The sequence below is a fragment of the Nerophis lumbriciformis genome, linkage group LG08 (genome assembly GCF_033978685.3).
Source record: "Nerophis lumbriciformis linkage group LG08, RoL_Nlum_v2.1, whole genome shotgun sequence".
In the NCBI taxonomy this organism is placed as follows: domain Eukaryota; kingdom Metazoa; phylum Chordata; class Actinopteri; order Syngnathiformes; family Syngnathidae; genus Nerophis; species Nerophis lumbriciformis.
In genome coordinates, this window is record NC_084555.2 from 10,356,109 (window position 1) to 10,377,446 (window position 21,338).

The 21,338-nt window shown below is 40.6% G+C and overlaps 2 protein-coding genes across 6 annotated transcripts in view; one reads left to right on the plus strand and one right to left on the minus strand.

Moving 5' to 3' along the window:
• Positions 1 to 12,263, minus strand: LOC133611446 (uncharacterized). 5 transcript variants are annotated; one of them, XM_061968231.2, is made up of 5 exons: positions 12,111 to 12,263; positions 10,882 to 10,937; positions 10,738 to 10,812; positions 774 to 866; positions 1 to 712 (listed from the first exon to the last, which is right to left on the minus strand). In XM_061968231.2, exons 2-5 carry the CDS (start codon positions 10,906 to 10,908, stop codon positions 206 to 208), a joined length of 702 nt encoding a protein of 233 aa, XP_061824215.2. In that variant the 5' UTR covers positions 10,909 to 10,937; positions 12,111 to 12,263; the 3' UTR covers positions 1 to 205. The 5 variants fall into 5 exon arrangements, with proteins under 5 accessions (XP_061824215.2, XP_061824216.2, XP_061824213.2 ...); XM_061968232.2 differs by lacking the exon at positions 12,111 to 12,263 and adding an exon at positions 11,148 to 11,522 and having other exon boundaries at positions 10,738 to 10,809; positions 10,882 to 10,968; XM_061968229.2 differs by lacking the exon at positions 12,111 to 12,263 and adding an exon at positions 11,148 to 11,521 and having other exon boundaries at positions 10,738 to 10,809.
• wdr20a (WD repeat domain 20a) overlaps positions 11,992 to 21,338 on the plus strand; it is an 18,420-nt gene continuing 9,073 nt past the window's right edge. Inside the window, exons 1-2 of the mRNA XM_061968227.2 lie at positions 11,992 to 12,272; positions 17,049 to 17,231. Of these exons, the coding sequence (XP_061824211.1) occupies positions 12,009 to 12,272; positions 17,049 to 17,231 (447 nt within the window). The 5' untranslated portion in view covers positions 11,992 to 12,008. The remainder of the gene's footprint in view (positions 12,273 to 17,048; positions 17,232 to 21,338) is intronic.

The window sequence follows — 21,338 nt, forward strand, 5'->3', positions numbered from 1 at the left end:
TTTAGTGAATTTCATTGGTACATTTATTTTGCAGCATGCACTTCCTTAACATAAAACGAAAGAAAATCTTAAATAACTCAATCCTCCACTATGGTTAAGGCCAACAAAAGAAAAAAAAAAAGTTGTCTCAGTACAGAGTTGTCGTTATAATTGAGGTAAATTAGAAGACACGAGTGCTTCATTAAAGAAAGTGCATCACAAGAGTTTAACATGCGTCCCAAGTAGAATCTCCTTCCTCCATGTTGACAACACACGGCCTCTTTCTGTGACCAAGCTCCAGCCCCTCAGCTGCGGGGACAGCCAGTTTCCTCTTGAACAGAACCCTGAGGTTACACGGTTTGCCGGGTGATCTGGCCGAGAGTGTAGACGGCAAGGCGGAGTCGTCGAAGAGTTTTACTTTCACGTCCGAGCCGGTCGGCATCTCCTCCGCAGGTCCACCGCGATACAAGTCCGCCTGGGAGGACAGAGAGACCAGCTCGCAAAGCCAAACCTCTGAGTCCTCCACGCACTTCATGTGGACGTCCACGAGATGCTGCTGCTCTGGTGGAGTTTTCACAAGCTGCCGAAAGCCAATCGCTGCAGGATGATGGAGGATAAAACGCCTGTTTTTACGTGACAGGCGGCCTCCTCCTTTTCCCTGCTGTCTCGTTCGCCTGCTAGGGACGTCCGTGTCGTCAGAATCTTCAGAGCTGCCGTCGTACGGGTCCAGAAACTACAACCATACACAGACTTGGGCTCATACAGTAGTGCCACTGGATTGTGTGGTGTCTTACCAAGGAGTAACAGCCATGTTTTCCAGGAGGTTCACGCATCAGAGGCAACGTCTGCTTTAAAGTGCCGCTCTCTGGTGCACTGCTCACACATTCCTGCCACAAACACACCATATAGACTAGGGATGTCCCGATCCAGGTTTTTGCACTTCCGATCCGATACCGATATTGTTTTTGCATTTCTGATCCGATACCGATACTGACCGATACCGATACTGACCGATACTGGCCTATCCGAGCATGTATTAAAGTTTAAAGTTATTTAGCCTACTTAGTTGTCAGAATCATGTTGAAAAGGGTTTTAGTACTCTTGATAACAACTAGCCAGCTGAATTAGGGGAGTTTGAATAATACACAATGGTTGGTAACAAGAAACTAACCTGTTTATTCAAGGATAAACACAAAATAGACAAAATTATACATGACAAACAGAAATGGCATCATTGAACTAAGGCTGGGCGATATGGCCTTTTTTTAATATTGCGATATTTTAAGGCCATATTGCGATACACGATATATATCTCGATATTTTGCCTTAGCCTTGAATGAACACTTGATGCATATAATCACAGCAGTATGATGATTCTATGTGTTTTGATTGATTGATTGAGACTTTTATTAGTAGGTTGCACAGTGAAGTACATATTCCGTACAATTGACCACTAAATGGTAACACCCGAATAAGTTTATCAACTTGTTTAAGTCGGGGTCCACTTAAATTGATTCATGATACAGATATATACTATCAGATATATACTATCATCATAATACAGTCATCACACAAGATAATCACATTGAATTATTTACATTACAATACCATCCAATATACAAAACCTATTCCAGGATAGAGATGCTCATCATAGTTACAGTCTAAGAGGAAACAACAAATTATATTTGCCTAAATTTAGAACAACTTTAAAATCAAATGTGCATTTCAGTGCGTGGAGTCAGTCTGTGGAACAACTTAGGGGACGAGTTAAAAACCTGTTCTAACATGATTACATTTAAAAGACTGAAGAAGTACGAGGAGGAAAGAGAGTGATGCCCTAAGCACAGAGCGATGGGAGAGAGGTGTATGGTCAGAGAGTGTTTGGGCCTGTGTGTGTGTGTGTGTATGTGTGTGTGTGTGTGTGTGTGTGTGTGCGTGTGTGTGTGTGTGTGTGTTTTGTCTCGTCTTGTCTTGTTTTATAGTAACAGTGGTACTATTGTATTGTTAGTGTACAGGAGCTTTTCTTGTTTTTGTTTGTATAGTATTGTTCTTGTATTATATTGTTTATGTTAAATGTGGAATGAGTGAGAGGGGTTGGGATATTATAAGCATTTGCTTCATCCAACCCCTTTTCAAGCCTTGCATAAATGTCCCTGCCAAAATGTTTAAAAAAAAAAAAGTGTGTGTTGTACTGTGCAGGTTTGAAATAAATAATTCAATCAATCAATCACATTATTTATAATCCAGGGTGTGGAGGGGGGCGCCGGATGTAAGTGTCAAAAAGACAGCCAAAAGAGTTTGATATGAGAATAAATCTAAAGTTAAAATATAGGGTAGAAATGCACCCATTTGCAGGAAATGTAGTCTTGATTTTCAAAATTTTCTTTCAAGGCTTGCATGTCTACATTAAAACATTCTTCTTCATACTGCATTAATATATGCTACTTTTAAACTTTCATGCAGAGAAGGAAATCACAACTAAAAAAATCACTATTTTTTTCATACGGTGTTGATGCGGAAATGTTTGCCTCTGCATTTTGATGGTGTGGACGTGTGGCCCCGAATGGAGATAAGCGTCTCGACAGACGTCACAATATTTTAACAATGATGACGAAAACTGTTTTCTCTGTCGTGTCCGTGTGTCAAAAATTGTTATGCGCTTATTTTTTTTATTTGATTTTGTGCGTGGCATAGATTTGCTATGCGCAGAGGACGCTTAAACAGTGCGCAATTGCACAGGGGAGCACCTTAGAGGGAGCGTTGATCGCACGGCTGCGCTAGCATCACAGCTAACGTTAGCCATGCTGCTACCTCTCTGCTCGGGGAGGACGTATACGTATATGACGTATGACGTGACAGTATGTGACGTATGTCGTGACAGTGTGTGACGTGTGTAAGAAGGTGCACTTGCTGTCTGTGAGAGGGAGACACAGGAAAGAGTGAGAAGAGCCTGTCGTGTAATGCCAGCAGCTAAAAGCAACTGCGTGAGAATTCACAGACCTGTGGATGTGTTGAAGGTGTGCTGGAAAATGCGGAACGGAAATTACGGAGCAGCAGAAAAGTGGAATGTATTATTTAAATCGGTGCGTTGGAAAACACGGACCGGAGTTTTTTTTAAACTGGATCTGGATCGGCATTTTCCCATGCTTTGCCGATGCGCAATTTTTGGCAAATATCGGCAGCCGATCCGATCCAAATATCGGATCGGGACATCCCTAATTTAGACCAGGGGTGTCAAAGTCACTGAATTATCTATGGCCCCCGGGATGATATTTGATTAGTATTAGAACCGGCCCGCAGGCCACAGCCGCCTGCTGCTGTTTTGCACGCACCAATACTCCCATCAGTGTTGGCGCTAGGAATTTTCAAAATGGGGTCCCAGGGATCCCATCAAGTCATAAAAATGGGGCCCCACAGTAAATTTTTGGGGTCCCACTTTTTTGTAACCGTTTTGAAAACAAATGATAAATGTATGCATTATCCTGTTATAGCTAACATTCTATATCAGGGGTCGGGAACCTTTTTGGCTGAGAGAGCCATGAAAGCCAAATATTTTTAAATGTATTTCCGTGAGAGCCATATAATATTTTTTAACACTGAATACAACTAGATGCGTGCAATTTTAAGTAAGACCAACATTTTAAAAGTATAATAAGTCTCTTATTCTTTTTAATAACATTGTTATTCTGAAGCTAACCAATAATAAATAAAATACTTCTTATAGATTCCTAATGAAGCCTTTAGCTTGACGCTCCTCTACTTTCTCCTGGCTGCCCACTGCTCCCCTCACCTCCCAGGGGGTGATCAAGGGGATGGGTCAAATGCAGATGACAAATTTCACCACACCTAGTGTGTGTGTGACAATCATTGGTACTTTAACTTAACTTTAACTTTACACATACAAACTGTAGCACACAAAAAAGCACATTTAATTAAAAAAACTTTATTATGGTCTTACCTTTACTTATAAGTGCGGGAACAGTAGTGTTCGTGTTGGAGGAGTTGTGAATGAATGAAATATGAAATCCGTGCTGCAGTCTGCAAGTGTACCTAATGTTGTGTCCCTGCAGTCGTTCACGGCTCCTCCGGCGCGAGCATTGTTGTTTTTGCACTTTTTGGCTTCTTGTTAAGTGACTTTTTTTGGGTGGATTCGGTCTTGCACGTGGAGGGTTTGGGTGCGGGCTTTGGTTGGTGTGGCGCTCCCGTCGGGGGGTGCATTAACCGGCACCAGGAGGCAGGATTACTGCGAGCCTCACACAGTGCGTCTTCGCAGCAGTTTTATGATTGCTCAGCACAAGAAATACGTTACACACATACAGTTGTTGACAAAATACACTGTACATTATATACCTCAGCTAACTAAACTATGGAAATGTATAATATAATTCATATAGCAACACGGTCTCACTGCACAGCAGGCCAGCAGTTAGCCGAGTCCGCAATCCATGGTGAGGCACAACTGAGTGACGTGCCTCAACTGGCTGCTTCTCAGTATTTGAACGGCAAATGTGAAAATTCAGCGATTTTGAATAAAAATAATCTAAAACTGGTGAAGTTAAATGGAAAATAACTTTGTAGTATAATCACTGAATACATCCATCCCATCCATCCATTTTCTACCGCTTATTCCCTTTGGGGTCGCGGGAGCCTATCTCAGCTACAATCGGGCGGAAGGCGGGGTACACCCTGGACAAGTCGCCACCTCATCGCAGGGCCAACACAGATAGACAGACAACATTCACACTCACATCCACACACTAGGGCCGATTTAGTGTTGCCAATCAACTTATCCCCAGGTGCATGTCTTTGGAAGTGGGAGGAAGCCAGAGGACCCGGAGGGAACCCACGCAGTCACGGGGAGGACATGCAAACTCCACACAGAAAGATCCCGAGCCCGGGATTGAACCCAAGACTACTCAGGACCTTCGTATTGTGAGGCAGATGCACTAACCCCTCTGCCACATACATATAACAATTTAATTACTCCGCTTGCTTAAGCAACCACAAACAAACTCCAGACGCTCCTCTTCGTTTTGTATCGTTTACTTGTCACTTAATTATTCAAAAACGTAAAACAATAACGATGTGGGAACAAATGAATGGCAAAATAAAGAGAGTTTGTTACAGTAGGTGTTAGAAAAAGCAAGACTAAGAAAAAGTAAGAGTGAGGTCAAAAAACTGTGTGGCTCAATTCCCCCGCACCTGACTGCCATTACCCATAATGCACTGTGTCCAAAAACCAACCAACCACACAGATCCTTCCGCCATATATGTAATCAAACAGTTACGTCATCAAATTTAGACAAATGTAATAATTACAAATAAAGTGTACCTTATAATTATTCTAAGCATGCAAATATATACATTTTCGTATTATGCAAATAAAGTAAATAGTCCCATTTTGGCTGAATAAACATAAAAATGTAAATTAACTTAAACAGCATTTAGGCTCCTACACTTCTTACCATTAATGCGACTTCTTGAACAGGTGCGGTAGAAAACGGATGGATGGATTAAAATGCATGAGAATGTTTTATATTATGAACGTTATTTTTAACACTGTGATTACCAGCTGAATTATTCATTACTTATCCTGTTAAGCAATGCCAGCTAAGATTTATCTGAGAGCCAGATGCAGTCATCAAAAGAGCCACATCTGGCACTAGAGCCACAGGTTCCCTACCCCTGTTCTATATTGTGTTTAGGAAAAAGATTGTCATAAACGTTAATTCATTAAAAAAAGAAAATACAAAAGAAAACACTTTTATGCATATGTAAATGTATTCAGTTATAAACATTCATTCACTTTCTTCTTTCCTTCATGGATCTAAACTTGACCGCTGACGGTATTTTTTTCTATATTTTTATTGTAATATTTTCAGAATGTGTTTGTTCTATTTTTGGCCAAAGTAAGACAAAGAAAACAATGAGAAGTTGTCTTTATTTTTTAGTTTTAATGCCATGATTTTAATAGTCCGGCCCGCGTGTGCACAGATTTCCCTCCATGCGGCCCCTGAGCGAAAATGAGTTTGACACCCCTGGTTTAAACAAACATAATGTATAGTAGATGCTATTTTTTGTTTTGTTTCAATAAATATACTGTAAATCAGGGATATTCAGCTAAATTGTTTTGGGGGATGCTAAGGAAAGCTAAGGACCTTCTTCCATCACAATTTGTCTTATTTTGCATATTACAGAGAATCAGCGTCCTCTACAGCAGACATTTAATTTTGGTCTATTTATTTGTCGGAGTTACAAGAACATTCTGCTGTTTTTAAGGACCTTCTGAAAAAAAAGCTAGTCAAAGATCATCTCTATGGCAGCACTCCAGTGTTTTCAGGAATCTGCAGCAAAATGTGAGTCTCAAGTTTTTTTTTTAACTGAACCTGCAAGCTTCCAATTGAATAGCCCTAATGATGAAAAAGAGGGGACCTAAAATGCAACCTTGAGCAACACCAAGAAGTTGAACAAATGACTACTGACTGCATCTGAAGAAACAAGCTACAGCAAAATACGTTCAAAATATAAAACATTCTCATGCATTTTAGTTACATAAATTACATTACAAAAACAATTTGGAACAGTCAAACGTGGAGAAGACTTAAAGGGGTGCCTTGAGGAACGCCTTAGTTATGTTAATCACTAGATTGGACACCTAGATTTGCTAGTTATGTTAAAACGTCAATGTGAGGCTCTGCCACTGTGTTCAGACTGGTCCAAGTACCTCTATACAACAGGAGCATTCTAGTCTTTTTTGGAATTTGCTGCGTTTTTCCTTTCCGCTTTCCTATGCACTCCAAATTGTAAACAAATATGGAATATAAATGTTTCCATTTAGGACATAACAGCCTCTCTCTCCAATTATTGCCTGCTCCTAATTAACGCCCTATCATCTTTGCAGTTGAAACCCCAACTATAACGAGCATGTCATGTCATTTATATTTAACCCTCAGTGGACAAAGGTCGACTTTTTTGTCCTTTCAGGAATTTTTAGCTGTATTTTTGGCAATATGTTTTTTGTGTTACTTCGTTCCGCATGATTTTTGCGGAGAGTTTTTTTTTGTTCATGTTTCATTCAAATTTTAATTTCTAATTATTTCACAGTTGTAGGCCAGATACACTGGCCAAAAGTCTAAGGGCATAAAACATTTGGATTTATATATGTATATTGTAACATGTTATGCTTTTCCATATTATCCCTTTTTAGGTTTTTTGATCAAACTATTTCTCCAATTGTCAATTAGTAAAAATTTGCATTATTAGTAAAAAAAATAAAAATAAAAGTTATTTTACTGTCCTAAACATGTGACATTATCTGATTAAAATGCCTTCAAAAGGGTCAAATGTTTAAAAAACATTACATATTTGATATTTCAAAAACTGAAGTTTGGGAAATTTGAGCAAAAAAGTAGAATATATGATTCCAAAATGTTTTTATGCCCTTTAAAAACATAATTAATTACTTTTTTATGTCCTCTTTGGCTTTGAAGATAATTAAAATGGAATGTCCCCAAAGTGGTGAAATATTTCCATTGTATATTTTTAAAGTAATTTAAAACATTTTTAATCCCCCCAAAAAATTACCAACTGGTTCTAGTTTTACACAGTAACCAGTAATTCCAGAATTTTGCAGGCTTTTTTTTTTATGTGGCCTAAAATGCCTGAATTTGCAGCAAGTTTTTCAGAAAGTTGCAACAAAATTAAGACATTTTGAGGCTTTTTTTTCTTCTCTCAAATAACATTGAATCAACTTCGCCTAAGCAGGGAAGCCCAGACTTCCCGCTCCCCAGCCACTTCGTCCAGCTCCTCCCGGCGGATCCCGAAGCGTTCCCAGGCCAGCCGGGAGACCTAGTCTTCCCAACGTGTCCTGGGTCTTCCCCGTGGCCTCCTACCGGTCGGAGGAGGCGTTCGGTGGGACATCCTGACCAGATACCCGAACCACCTCATCTGGCTCCTCTCGATGTGGAGGAGCAGCGGCTTTACTTAGTGGTCCTCCCGGATGACAGAGCTTCTCACCCTATCTCTAAGGGAGAGCCCTGCCACCCGACGGAGGAAACTCATTTCGGCCCTTTTGTACCCGTGATCTTGTCCTTTCGGTCATAACCCAAAGCTCATGACCATAGGTGAGGATGGGAACGTAGATCGACCGGTGAATTGTGAGCTTTGCCTTCCAGCTCAGCTCTTTCTTTACCACAATGGATCGATACATTGTCCGCATTACTGAAGACGCCGCACCGATCCGCCTGTCGATCCACTCTTCCCTCACTCGTGAACAAGACTCCAAGGTACTTGAACTCCTCCACTTGGGGCAAGATCTCCTCAACCCGGAGATGGCACTCCACCCTTTTCCGAGCGAGAACCATGGACTCGGACTTGGAGGTGCTGCTTCTCGTCCCAGTCGCTTCACACTCTGTTGCGAACTGATCCAGTAAGAGCTGATGATCCTGGCCAGAAGAAGCCATCAGGACCACATCTCCTGCAAAAAGCAGAGACCTAATCCTGCAGCCACCAAACCTGATCCTCTCAACGCCCTGACTGCGCCTAGAAATTCTGTCCATAAAAGTTATGAACAGAGTCGGTGACAAAGGGCAGCCCTGGCGGAGTCCAACCCTCACTGAAAACAAGTCCAATGCGGAACAAGGACCCTGCCGAGAGTATAGAGGTGGTCCACAGTTCCACAAACATGACGAAAATCATCCACTATCCACAGGTGAGTGATCCATAGTGCTAATTTTTGCTGGTAAAAGAGATGAGAGATTCTCATCACACATCAACATCTTTAACATATTTTGTAGGTCAGCATTACAAATGTGAATCTATTCTGAATTTCCCTACAATAGATGATTATGTAAACTAGGAAGTAAATGTTTATACTACATTACCTTAGCGCAGGGGTGTCAAACTCAAATATAGAGTGGGCCAAAATTTAAAACTGAACAAATTAACCTTTTAATAGGGACCCAAACAATTTTTGCATTGAATATTGAGCAAGCAAGGCTTATATAACTTTATAGTGACATGCAAAATCGAGTTTCAAATAATAATAATAATAATAATAACTAAAAAAAAATCAATGGCATATCAAATAAAATTTTAATAAAAATTGAATGCCTATTTTCTATTTGCAGCCTTCTGAAGTAAATATCAAAATAAACTTTTTCCACAGACTAATAATAAATTAGAAAATAAAATAACAATAATGAATGAATCAAACATTCAAGCCTTGAAGTAGCAAGAGAAAGTGCATGAATAAAACGTTAATTATTGCTCAGTTTTCTACACTGATTTGCTTTAACACTGAATATAGAACAAGCAACGCTTATATAACTTAATAGTGCAAAATCAACTTTCAAAAAACAAACGAAAAAACATCAATGGTATATTAAATAAAATGTAAATAAAAAATGGAATGCCTCTTTTCTATTTGCAGCCTTCTGAGGTAAATATCAACATTATTTTTTTCCACAGGCTAATAAACTTGAAAATAAAATAATGAAAAAAATCAACCATTCAGGACTTTTTACTGCTCAGTTTGCAACACACAGATCTAATCTGATGTGCCCAAGCCAGATACCTGCCATCTTTTCTGGGATGCTAGTTCATTAATGTCGGGGCTCAGGTGGGAGGGGTTGGGGGGGCGGGGTTTGGTGGTAGAGGGGGGTGTATATTGTAGCGTCCCGGAAGAGTTAGTGCTGCAAGGGGTTCTGGGTATTTGTTCTGTTGTGTTTATGTTGTGTTACAGTGCGGATGTTCTCCCGAAATGTGTTTGTCATTCTTGTTTGGTGTGGTTTCACAGTGTGGCGAATATTTGTAACAGTGTTCAAATTGTTTATGCGGCCACTCTGTGTGACCTGTATGGCTGTTGATCAAGTATGCCTTGCATTCACTTATGTGTGTGTAGAAGCCGCATATATCATGTGATAGGGGCCGGCACGCTGCTTGTATGGAGGAAAAGCAGACGTGATGACAGGTTGTAGAGGATGTTAAAGGCAGTGCCTTTAAGGCACGCCCCCAATATTGTTGTCCGGGTGGAAATCGGGAGAAATTCGGGAGAATGGTTGCCACGGGAGACTTTCGAGAGGGGCACTGAAAATCGGGAGGGTTGGCAAGTATGAGTATTAGCGGTGAATGCGGTGTTACAGCGGCACCGCCGCTGTATAATACCGGCGGGCCAGCTCTAATGTTAATTTGATATAAATGAAATTACACGAAGGTCCTGAGTAGTCTTGGGTTCAATCCCGGGCTCGGGATCTTTCTGTGTGGAGTTTGCATGTCCTCCCCGTGACTGCGTGGGTTCCCTCCGGGTACGCCGGCTTCCTCCCACTTCCAAAGACATGCACCTGGGGATAGGTTGATTGGCAACACTAAATTGGCCCTAGTGTGTGAATGTGAGTGTGAATGTTGTCTGTCTATCTGTGTTGGCCCTGCGATGAGATGGCGACTTGTCCAGGGTGTACCCCGCCTTCCGCCCGATTGTAGCTGAGATAGGCTCCAGCGCCCCCCGCGACCCCAAAAGGGAATAAGCGGTAGAAAATGGATGGATACACGGCGGGCCAAATTTGGCCCGAGGGCCAGAGTTTGACACCCATGCCTTAGCACTTTACAGAGGAACCATGTGTGTCTGGTCCCAACCAAATTGAAGGGCATGAGTTAGTTTTGTTAGTTATATTCAAACATGTAGGTAATATTTGTAAACAACTTAACGTAAAATTGTGTTTTCAAATTTAAAAACAAGCGATATTTTTTCAGAGAGCTTACCATAGTGCTGGTGTCAGACCATCTTGGACTAATCTCAGAATCAGAATCAGTGCTGGACTCCACTTTACACATCTTCTGAAGACAACACAAACACATCACATGTATTAGACGTTGACTTAATGAGAGGCCATTTTGACATTTCACCATGTATTTGTTGGCAAGCTGCTCCATGTTGCTTTTTTGGCCACCATCACTATGTTCTGCGGCGCACAAAAGAACACTTTAATGACACTGGAAACACATCAAAAATAGCTTTGTTGAGAGAATAATTCAAAATGTGTGTGTGAATGGGTAAATGTGGAAGTAGTGTCAAAGCGCTTTGAGTACCTTGAAGGTAGAAAAGCGCTATACAAGTATAACCCATTTAAACAAATTAACGCCGACATTCACTAATTAACGCTGACGCCCACCTGGAATTAAATGTCGTCTTCTCCTGAAAGCCATTCTATGCGTGGGCTCATTGAGACAACAAACAATACTACAAAGTTATCTTCTTCGTTTCTATAGTGTCATAAATGGACGACTTAACAATTTCAGTAACGTTTACTAGTTATGCCACAAGTGTTCTCATTTCACTCCGGCCATTGGCGTTTATTATGGTTTAACAAAATAAAACTTCCGGTGTTTTTAAATTTAATTTACAAACACATCCGCTGTCGAAAGCGCTTCATTTGTTTGTTTTCTGATAGATATATACCAAAGTACAAATAGGTACACAGTAAAAAAATAAATAAATGAGAGATGATGACAGACCTGGATGGCTATCTATAGTATAGTGTACCAAGTTTCTGGGTGAAAGTAATAACGTTAATATTTATTGTGTGTTGTATTAAAGAACAACAATATTTGTATATAAATAAACAGTTATTTATTATGTGTTGTATTAAAGAACAAAAATATTTGTATACAAATAAACAGTTATATATATGGAAATAAAGCTAATGGTTGCGCAGTTAGTTTTATTGCAAGCCTGTGATGTTAATTTCTTTATCAAAATAAAATATCCGGTGTTTTTAATTCAATAGATTTTCAGATTAAAACTCACATCCTTTGTAGGAAATGATTGATTGGCAAAATTATCAAACTACAACTATGAGCAATACATGAATAACTATTAGAAAGACAATATAAACCCTAAAGTTGGTCATTTAAACAGGTGTCGTAGGGCGTCCCAGAGCTAGTTTCCCGTAGTACGGACTACCATAGCATAGCCCGCGCCCCCTCCCTCCCTCCCTCCCGTGCGTAAGATCCGGCCTGGGGGAGAGGGATGAATGTTAATTTCAAAGATGGCGGCGGAGGGAGGAGGGAAGGAGATGAACGAAATTAAAACTCAGTTCACCACCCGGGAAGGCGTCTATAAACTCCTCACTCACTCCGAATACAGCCGTCCGAACAGAGTGCCTTTCAACTCGCAGGGCTCCAACCCTGTCAGAGTCTCCTTCGTCAACGTCAACGACCAGTCGGGCAACGGCGACAGGATCTGTTTTAACGTGGGCCGAGAGCTCTACTTCTACATCTACAAAGGCGTTAGAAAGGTAACCCCGTGACGGCACGCTAACTGTCAGCGGGCACTTTAGTGCCGCTTTTTGTGGATCACATTCGGGGGGAGTTGTCGTCCGGTTGAGGCGGTGTTCGCTTAACTCTGGCAGGTGTGTGACTTTGAAGTAAGCCAGTCGGCTAGTTAGCTTCAGTATTAGCTTACTAGTAAGACTAGCTATCGAGACCAGAGGCTACATTCCACTCCCTATTTGTTCATTTCGTAAATATTTATTCACTGTGCTCGTTTAAGGAATTGTGTTTGAATGCGTTTCTGACACTTAGAAAGCTTTAGTGTGCTAATAACTTGTGGTGACGAGTGACAGCTCCGGTGTTAAACCACATTTCGACGCCCCACATTCTGACAGGTGTCCACTTAGCACTGTTTGTATTGATATGAATGGAATTAAAAGTTAAAGTACCAATGATAGTCCCACACACACACACACACTAGGTGTGGTGAAATTAACCTGTGCATTCGACCCATCCCCTTGTTCACCGCCTGGGAGGTGAGGAGAGCGGTGAGCAGCAGCGGTGGCCGCGCTCGGGAATCATTTTGGTGATTTAACCCCCAATTCCAACCCTCGATGCTGAGTGCCAAGCAGGGAGGTAATGGGTCCCATTTTATAGTCTTTGGTATGACTCGGCTTGGGTTTGAATTCAGGACCTTCCGATCTCAGAGCGGACACTCGGTATAGCTCGGTTGGTAGAGCGGCCGTGCCAGCAACTTAATGGTTTCAGGTTCGATCCCTGCTTCCGCCATCCTAGTCACTGCCGTTGTGTCCTTGGGCAAGACACTTTACCCACCTGCTCCCAGTGCCACCCACACTGGTTTAAATGTAACTTAGATATTGGGTTTCACTATGTAAAGCACTTTGAGTCACTAGAGAAAAGCGCTATATAAATATAATTCACTTCACTAATTCGCACTCTAACCACAGGGCCACTGAGCAGGCTATCAATTAGCCAGCTATCTTGCAGCTAAACGGGTTGCGAGGACAAATTATAGCCTATAGTAACTTCACTGAATATGCTGCGTTGTGTTTAGGAATTTCTTCAGGCTATATGTTGTCAAAGTTAATCCTGGAACCTAATAATTAAGAGGTAAGGTTATAAAGAAATTGAGCTAAAAGCCGGAAATGTTGTTGGAGAGCAGTTATTGCGATATCTTGTTTGTATTGAGTATATAAGGGACCACCCGAGATCGATACTGTCATGGAGCAATATACTCTATTACAGTGTTTTTCAACCATGTGCCATGAGATAGTCTGATATAGGGCTGGGCGATATGGCCTTTTATTAATATCTCAATATTTTTGGGCCATGTCACGATACACGATATATATGTCGATATTTTGCCTTAGCCTTGAATGAACACTTGATGCATATAATCACAGCAGTATGATGAGTCTATGTGTCTACATTAAAACATTCTTGTTCATACTGCATTAATATATGCTCATTTTAAACTTTCATGCAGAGAGGGAAATCACAACTAAGTCAATTTACCAAAAGTGTATTTATTAAACAGTTATTAAGCAGTGGCACAAACATTCATGTCATTTCCAAAACAGAAAGTGCAAGATTGTCAGAGACATTTTAAAACAAGCTATAAGTGCACTTTTGTAAATGATGTCACTAAGATGACATTTCAAAACAACACTAAATTAAAGTGCACTTTTTGTACAGAACGCCACTACAATAGTTTGAAACAAATAAAGTGCACTTTTGTGCATGATGTGATGTGAAGTGAAGTGAATTATATTTATATAGCGCTTTTTCTCTAGTGACTCAAAGCGCTTTTACATAGTGAAACCCAATATCTAAGTTACATTTAAACCAGTGTGGGTGGCACTGGGAGCAGGTGGGTAAAGTGTCTTGCCCAAGGACACAACGGCTGTGACTAGGATGGCGGAAGCGGGGATCGAATCTGGAACCATCAAGTTACTGGCACGGCCACTCTACCAACCGAGCGACACCGCTACACCGCCCCCTATGATGTCACACAAGATATTTCAATAAGTGTCACATAAAAATGAGCTGCATATCAAATAGTATATGTCCTACGGTGTTGATGTGGAAATAGTTGCTTCGGCATTTAGTTGGTGTGGCACCGAACGGATATGTTGACATGTAAAGACATCTTCCCGCTTGAAGCCAAACCACCGCCAGACGATGGACCCTGTGCTGTTTTTCTTGGGAATGAAATATTCCTCCATTTGTTACCAGATTCGCACCTTCTTTCTCTCGTATTACCACTCAAACCACACCGTTAGCTGTTAGCATCACAGCTAACGTTACCATGTCTCTACCTGTCTGCTCCGCGGGAGCGTGTGACGTTGCTCACGTGATAGTATGTGACGTATGTAAGAATATGCGCTTGTTTTAAGTGTCTGTGAGAAGGAGAGACAGGAAAGAGTGAGAAACGCATGCAGTTGAATGCCCCGCAGCTAAAAGCAACTGCCTACGAACGTATACTCGAATATCACGATATAGTCATTTTCTATATTGCATATATCGATATATCGCCCAGCCCTAGTCTGATGTGCCGTGGGAGATTATGCGGTTTCACCTATTTGGGTTAAAAATATTTTTTGCAAACCAGTAATTATAATGTGCCAATGTTGAGTGTCGGTGCTGTCTAGAGCTCGGCAGAGTAACCATGTTATACCTTACCATATCAGTAGGTGGAAGCCGGTAGCTAATTGCTTTGTAGATGTCAGGAACACGTCATGTGAGACGACGATGGTTTGTCGTGATCACAATATGCAGGCGACAGCGGGAGGCAATGTGCAGGTAAAAAGGTATCTAATGCTTAAACCAAAAATAAACAAAAGGTGAGTGCCCCTAAGAAAAGGCATTGGCGCTTATGGATGGCTATGCAGAACGAAAGTAAAACTGAACTGGCGACAAAGTGAACAAAAACAGAATGCTGGACGACAGCAAAGACTTACAGTGTGTGGACGCCGTCGGAGCAGAGACGGCGTCCACAAAGTACATCCATACATGACATGACAATCAACAATGTCCCCACAAAAAAAGATAGCAACAACTTAAATATTCTTGATTTCTAAAACAAAGCAGGTGCGGGGAATAGCGCTCAATTGAAGACATGAAACTGCAACAGGAAAAGCCACCAAAATAGGAACGCAAGACAAGAACTAAAACACTACACACGGGAAAACTCAAAATAACTCACAGCGTGATGTGACAGGTCGTGACAGTACACCTACTTTGAGACAAGAGCAATAGTGATGCATGGCTGGTTATGGTTTAAATTCATATCCAACAATTGCGACAACGACTTTTTATTGTCTACTGAGTTTCATTTTTTAATGATTTCTGCTGGTGGTGTGCCTCCGGATTTTTTCAATTAAAAAAATGCGCCTTGGCTCAAAAAAGGTTGAAAAACACTGCTCTATTGTAGGTGTCAAACATTTTTTTATTATGTTCAACATCTTAAGGTCTCTATCTATGTAAACGGAAATTAGAAGCAGCACCTCAGTGTGATCGGTGCCGTTAATAACATAAATATTATGTACTGTATTCTACTGGATGCCGGTGTTGTGGCAATAAACAGCTTAGTTTCCTTCAGCAAGTCAGCTGTCTGCGAAATTGAAGCAGAGACAATGCTGGTCATAGGGCTGCACGATTTTGAGACAAAACGTAATTGCGACTTTTCTTCAAAATTGCGATTGCAAATTAATTTGCGATTTTCAGATTCTATACATAAAAATGCATAAAACTGCGAAAAGAAAGAGTAAAGGAAGACATGTTACTTTTAGACTGTCAACCAACATTATTCTTGTGTCAGGGGGCCACACATCATAACAATATGCAATAATTTACTTTCAAAAGTATTTGGCTTTATGCAGACAGACTCGAAGCTTTTGTCTACATAATCAATCAATCAAAGTTTACTTATGTAGCCCTAAATCACGAGTGTCTCAAAGGGCTGCACAAGCCACGACATTGTGCACTTAAACTGAAGAAATAACCAATAAAAACTGCACAGTATTTGTAATGTAATGTAATAATGTATAAGTAACCATCTAAAAGGATATGAAGTTATTTCTTAAGTAACCATCTAAAAGGATATGAAGTTATTTCTCATTACTGTAGAATTGTTTACCATTGTACTGTAATTGGAATGTAAATAACGTTGTTAAATAAACAAGCAAATAAAATTGACTAACTTCTGTAAGCAAGAATTTAACCTAAATAAATCTTAAACATATTAAAGTTCATTTTTTCCCCAGTTGGAAAAACTAGGTCAGACATTGTCTTTTTGTTTGTTTCCATCATGTGATCACGGCATTCTTGCTTGTTCGTCCGTGTTGATGGGGTCATATTGCCTATCTAATTTCATATTGCCTATCTAATTTGAAGCTGAAATATTCCCATAATGGGGGAAAAACTCTCGAATGTGTGGTCTTTGCTAACAAAGAGCTTGTAATGTGTGTATTGGTGTACCTATGTTATGTTTCTTAAAAGTGCCTGCAGACAGTGTTTAAACGGTGCAGTTTGGATTGACTTTCATTAGTACAGTCCTAGAGTTTGTTCTCGCTTAAGTAGAATCATTCAGTGTCACATGTAGCCGAAGTAGTGGAAACATGCAGACATTCCCATTGTAGCAGTAGTGTAAACTGTAAATAATCAACCAACAGGCTGGACTGTTGTCAGGCTGCTCGCCATGCTTTTATATAGTATGCCGTTTGCATTTTCCACCATCATGTGTTCCTTATGTGGTCCTAACCACACCCTTTCTTCCCTAGGCCGCTGACCTGAGTAAGCCCATTGACAAGCGCATCTACAAGGGAACCCAGCCCACCTGTCATGACTTCAACCATCTCACTGCGACAGCCGAGAGCGTGTCCCTGCTGGTGGGGTTCTCCGCGGGACAAGTGCAGCTCATCGACCCTATCAAGAAGGAAACAAGCAAGCTCTTTAACGAAGAGGTAGGTCTCCTTAAGTCAAGTTAGACCCTAAAGGACGTAATTTTGTAACCTAACCAGTGTTAATTTTGTTGACTAAAATTTTTCGGAGTTATCGTGAACAACCTATTTTCCCTTGACGAAATTAGGACGATATCGAATTAAAACAAAATGACGTTAACCAAAACAATGACGAAATTAATTGACAATTTAGTCAAAGAATTAAAATGAGACAAATGTTGACCGAGACAAAATTCAATCATATGCTGAACAAAAATGTAAATGCAACACTTTTGTTTTTGCTTCCATTGTTCATGAGTTGAACTGAAAGATCTAAACTTTTACGATATACACAAAAGACCTATTCTTCTCAAATATTGTTCACAAATCTGTCAAACTCTGTTAGTGAGCAATTCTTCTTTGCCAAGACAATCCATCCCACCTCAAGATGCTGACTAAACAGCATGATTATTGCACAGGTGTGCCTTCGGCTGCCCACAATAAAAGGCCACTCTGAAAGGTGCAGTTTTACTTTATTAGGGAATTGGGGTGTCAGAAAAGCAGTCAGTATCTGATGTGACTACCATTTGCCTCACGCAGTGCAACACATCTCCTTCGCATTGAGTTGATCAGGTTGTTGATTGTGGCCTGTGGAATGTTGGTCCACTCTTCAATAGCTGTGCGAAGTTGCTGGATGTAGGAGGGTTGAATATGACGTCACATCCGTTTTTCTTCTTGGCGGCTTTATTCACACAATGGTCAAGCAGCTTGACCATTAAAGCAAGTGAGTGTAGAGTTTGATCAGAAAATGCTGCATTGCTGTTCTGTTCTTCGGTATTCCGATCTTGGAAATAGAGAGTTGGGAAGAGCTTTAATGGAGTCCCGAAAGAAGTGGCTCATAAAGGTAATAAATTCAGGAAAATATTAAAGTGCATTGAAGGAAATGGCTCAGTCAATATCACTTTCATCATCTTGTGGAATACAATCAGACCATGCTTGTGTCTGCAACGTTCCCTTTGTCAAATGTTTGTTTAAACATTTGATTTGTTAGAGAAACTTTCTGTGATGCAATAGAGTTTATTCTCTACTATATTAGTAGTGTTTGATAGCAGAACTAAAGGTAAAGAAAGGACAATAAGTCACATTAGTTTGTGTTCTTTTGTGGTTGCTATGCCTAAATATAAGTACGAAGACCTGCTTGTGCAAATAAACTAGTCCTAGTAATAAATATTGTGATTGCTGGTCCAATCCACCATATTTTTGTTGTCAATTTTCATAACCGAAACTAAAAGCTTAGTTGTTGTGCAGGAAGCCAAGTGCTTTATTCAACACGGATGACCACATTATAGCGTCTTTGGTGATATTTGTTAGCATCAAGAAAATATCCTTAATAATTTTAATATTCAAGATGAATAAATCCCTCGTAGGCTCAACAGCGTATCTTCATTTCGCTCGCAAAGATTCATGCTGAACAACAGGGACATATACAGTTAAATAATGAGACACAATATGAACTTCACACCATAAAATCAACTGCAGACATGAATTGTAGATGAGACTAATATTTATAGCAGGAAATCAACATCAAACAAATGTATTCTTTTTCTCATTAGCGTCACGATCACAGCAGCACGGCACTTGTTATGTCAATCAAATAAGTTACTTAGCGATGCACGAATAAGTCCAACTTTGTCTTTCACCGATTAATGTTTAATTTGTGGACGCCTCAGATGTAAAGACATAGTGTGATGATCAATGATTTAAATAATTAAAAGATATATTTTTTAAGTGTATAAATCCCATTGTAAGTATTTTTTTCATGATCGCTTATATATTTGCCTTTTAAACCTTTCAAAATACGGCCAAATCTGCACTGATGCAGATAAATAAACAGTAGCCTAATGAGGCTTAGACCCTCGCCTGAAACCCAGAGGTGCCCGGATGTGCCTCTAGGTCACGTGATTGCATCCCACCTATTGGCAGGAACCAGAACTAGAACATGTTGTCGTATACGCCGATTCACAGCATCACAAACATGCTCAATGGGTGAGTATGCTGATCATGCAAGAACTAGGATGTTTTCAGCTTCCAGGAATTGTGTACAGATCCTTGCAACATGGGGCCGTGCATTGTCATGCTGCAACATGAGGCGATGGTCTTGGGTGAATGGCACAACAATGGGCCTCAGGATCTCGTATCTCTGTGCATTCAAAATGCCATCAATAAAATGCACTTGAGTTCATTGTCCATAACATATGCCTGCCCACATCATAACCCCCACCCCACCAACATTGACATCAGCAAACCCGTCTCCCACACGACGCCACACACGCTGTCTGCCATCTGCCCAGAACAGTGAAAACCGGGATTCATCCGAATGTAAGCATTTTCCCACTCAAGTCAGTTACAGCAACAAACTGCAGTCAGGTCGAGACCCAGATGAGAACGAAGAGCTGTTTTACAGTTTCACTGTTTGTGCAGACATTCTTGATTATGCAAACCAATTGTTGCAGTATCTGTCCGGATGGCTGGTCTCAGACAATCGTGGGGGTGCACCTGCTGGATGTGGAGGTCCTGGGCTGGTGTGGTTACACGGGGTCTGAGGTTGTGAGGCCGGATGGATGTATTGCCAAATTCTTTGAAACGCCTTTGGAGTAGTAGAGAAATGAACATTCAATTCACGGTCAACAGTTATGGTGGAAATGTCTGCAGTGAGCATACCAACTGCACGCTCTCTCAAAACTTGTGACATCTGTGGTATTGTGCTGTTTGATAAAACTGCACATTTCGAATTGGCCTTTTATTGTGGGCAGCCTAAGGCACGTCTGTGCAATAATCATGCTGTTGAATCAGCATCTTGATATGCCACACCTGTGAGGTGAGATAGTCTATCTTGGCAAAGAAGTGCTCACTCACACAGATTTGTGAACAATATTTGAGAGGAATAGGTCTTTTGTGTATAAAGTAAAAGTTTTAGAACTTGTGAAAAGTGTTGTGTTTTATATTTTTGTTCAGTGTATTAAATCAGTTTTTTTTCCAGCTGACTGTTTACACTGCAAATCAAATTTGGTTTTATCAGACTCTAGTGTAAACTCGCATGTGGCCACAATGTGGGCTCGACGTCACTTGCAAAAACAAAAAAAGGTGACCGAGAGGAAGTCGCTACTACTACAAAATAAAATTAAAGTTATGTTTCTATGTGAAAATAAATTAAAGTAATATAATGTATGAATGGATGTATGTAGTGTAATATATTTGTGAGGGTTCTAATCTTTTAGTGGCTGTTAAGTAGAGGAGACACGGACATCAGCTTGGATCTACGTGAGCTTTTTTTTTTTAACTCTCAGGTCCTTCAACAATCCCCATTTCTTCGGAATCAAAATACATATTCATATACTACATATAGCCTATAATTTGTGCACTATTGACAACGGATGCACTGAAAATTCGGTCATTTTACAGAGACTTTGCTCATCAAATGGATATTGTGACGAAATATTCACTTACAAGGCGACTGCGTCTTTCCCGGATGAAATATTCACTTACAAGGCAACTGCGTCTTTCCCGGCGCACACAAGTGACGTAGCTTGCCCAAAGCTGATGAAAAAGTCACATACGGGTTGCAATCGGGTCGCATTGCGTTTAGACTGAACTCACATTTGAAAAGATCAGATTCCAATCGGATTCAGGACTACCTCCTGATGTGGCCTGAATCTGCTGCCAAATGATCAGATATCAAGCACTTTGGAGTGTTTAGACTGGCAAAAATAATCAGATCTGTGTCACCTGAGGGCAAAGAAAATTAAATTTTGTGTGCAGTGTAAACTGGGCCAATATGTCTATTACGCCTGAAAGTTATAGAAGAGAATACATGTGACCTTTGCCGTGGTAGACAACAAAACAACTTGTAAATTCGATTTTCTTCTTCAAAAATACAACAAACTTGAAGACTAACCATTGGGACATCTTCACAACAGTAAGTAGGCCGAAGCTAACATTTTGAAATGACTTATACTGTACTGAATTAATTTTACTATTAAAGACGATAGAGCCACATGTCCGAAAATAAATACTTACTTAAAAACAAACTACTTTTGTTGCAGCCAAGGATGCCGCGAGCTGAGCCGAGCT

Excerpts from the sequence above, each read along its gene's own strand:
- LOC133611446 (XM_061968228.2), bottom strand. The coding sequence starts at position 11,181 with ATGGCTTTCAGGAGAAGACGACATTTAATTCCAG. Across the intron at positions 867-10,737 it reads GGTCTGACACCAGCACTATG|GAATGTGTGAGCAGTGCACC; the intron begins GTAAGCTCTCTG and ends TGTTTGTGGCAG. Across the intron at positions 713-773 it reads AACATGGCTGTTACTCCTTG|TTTCTGGACCCGTACGACGG; the intron begins GTAAGACACCAC and ends GTATGGTTGTAG.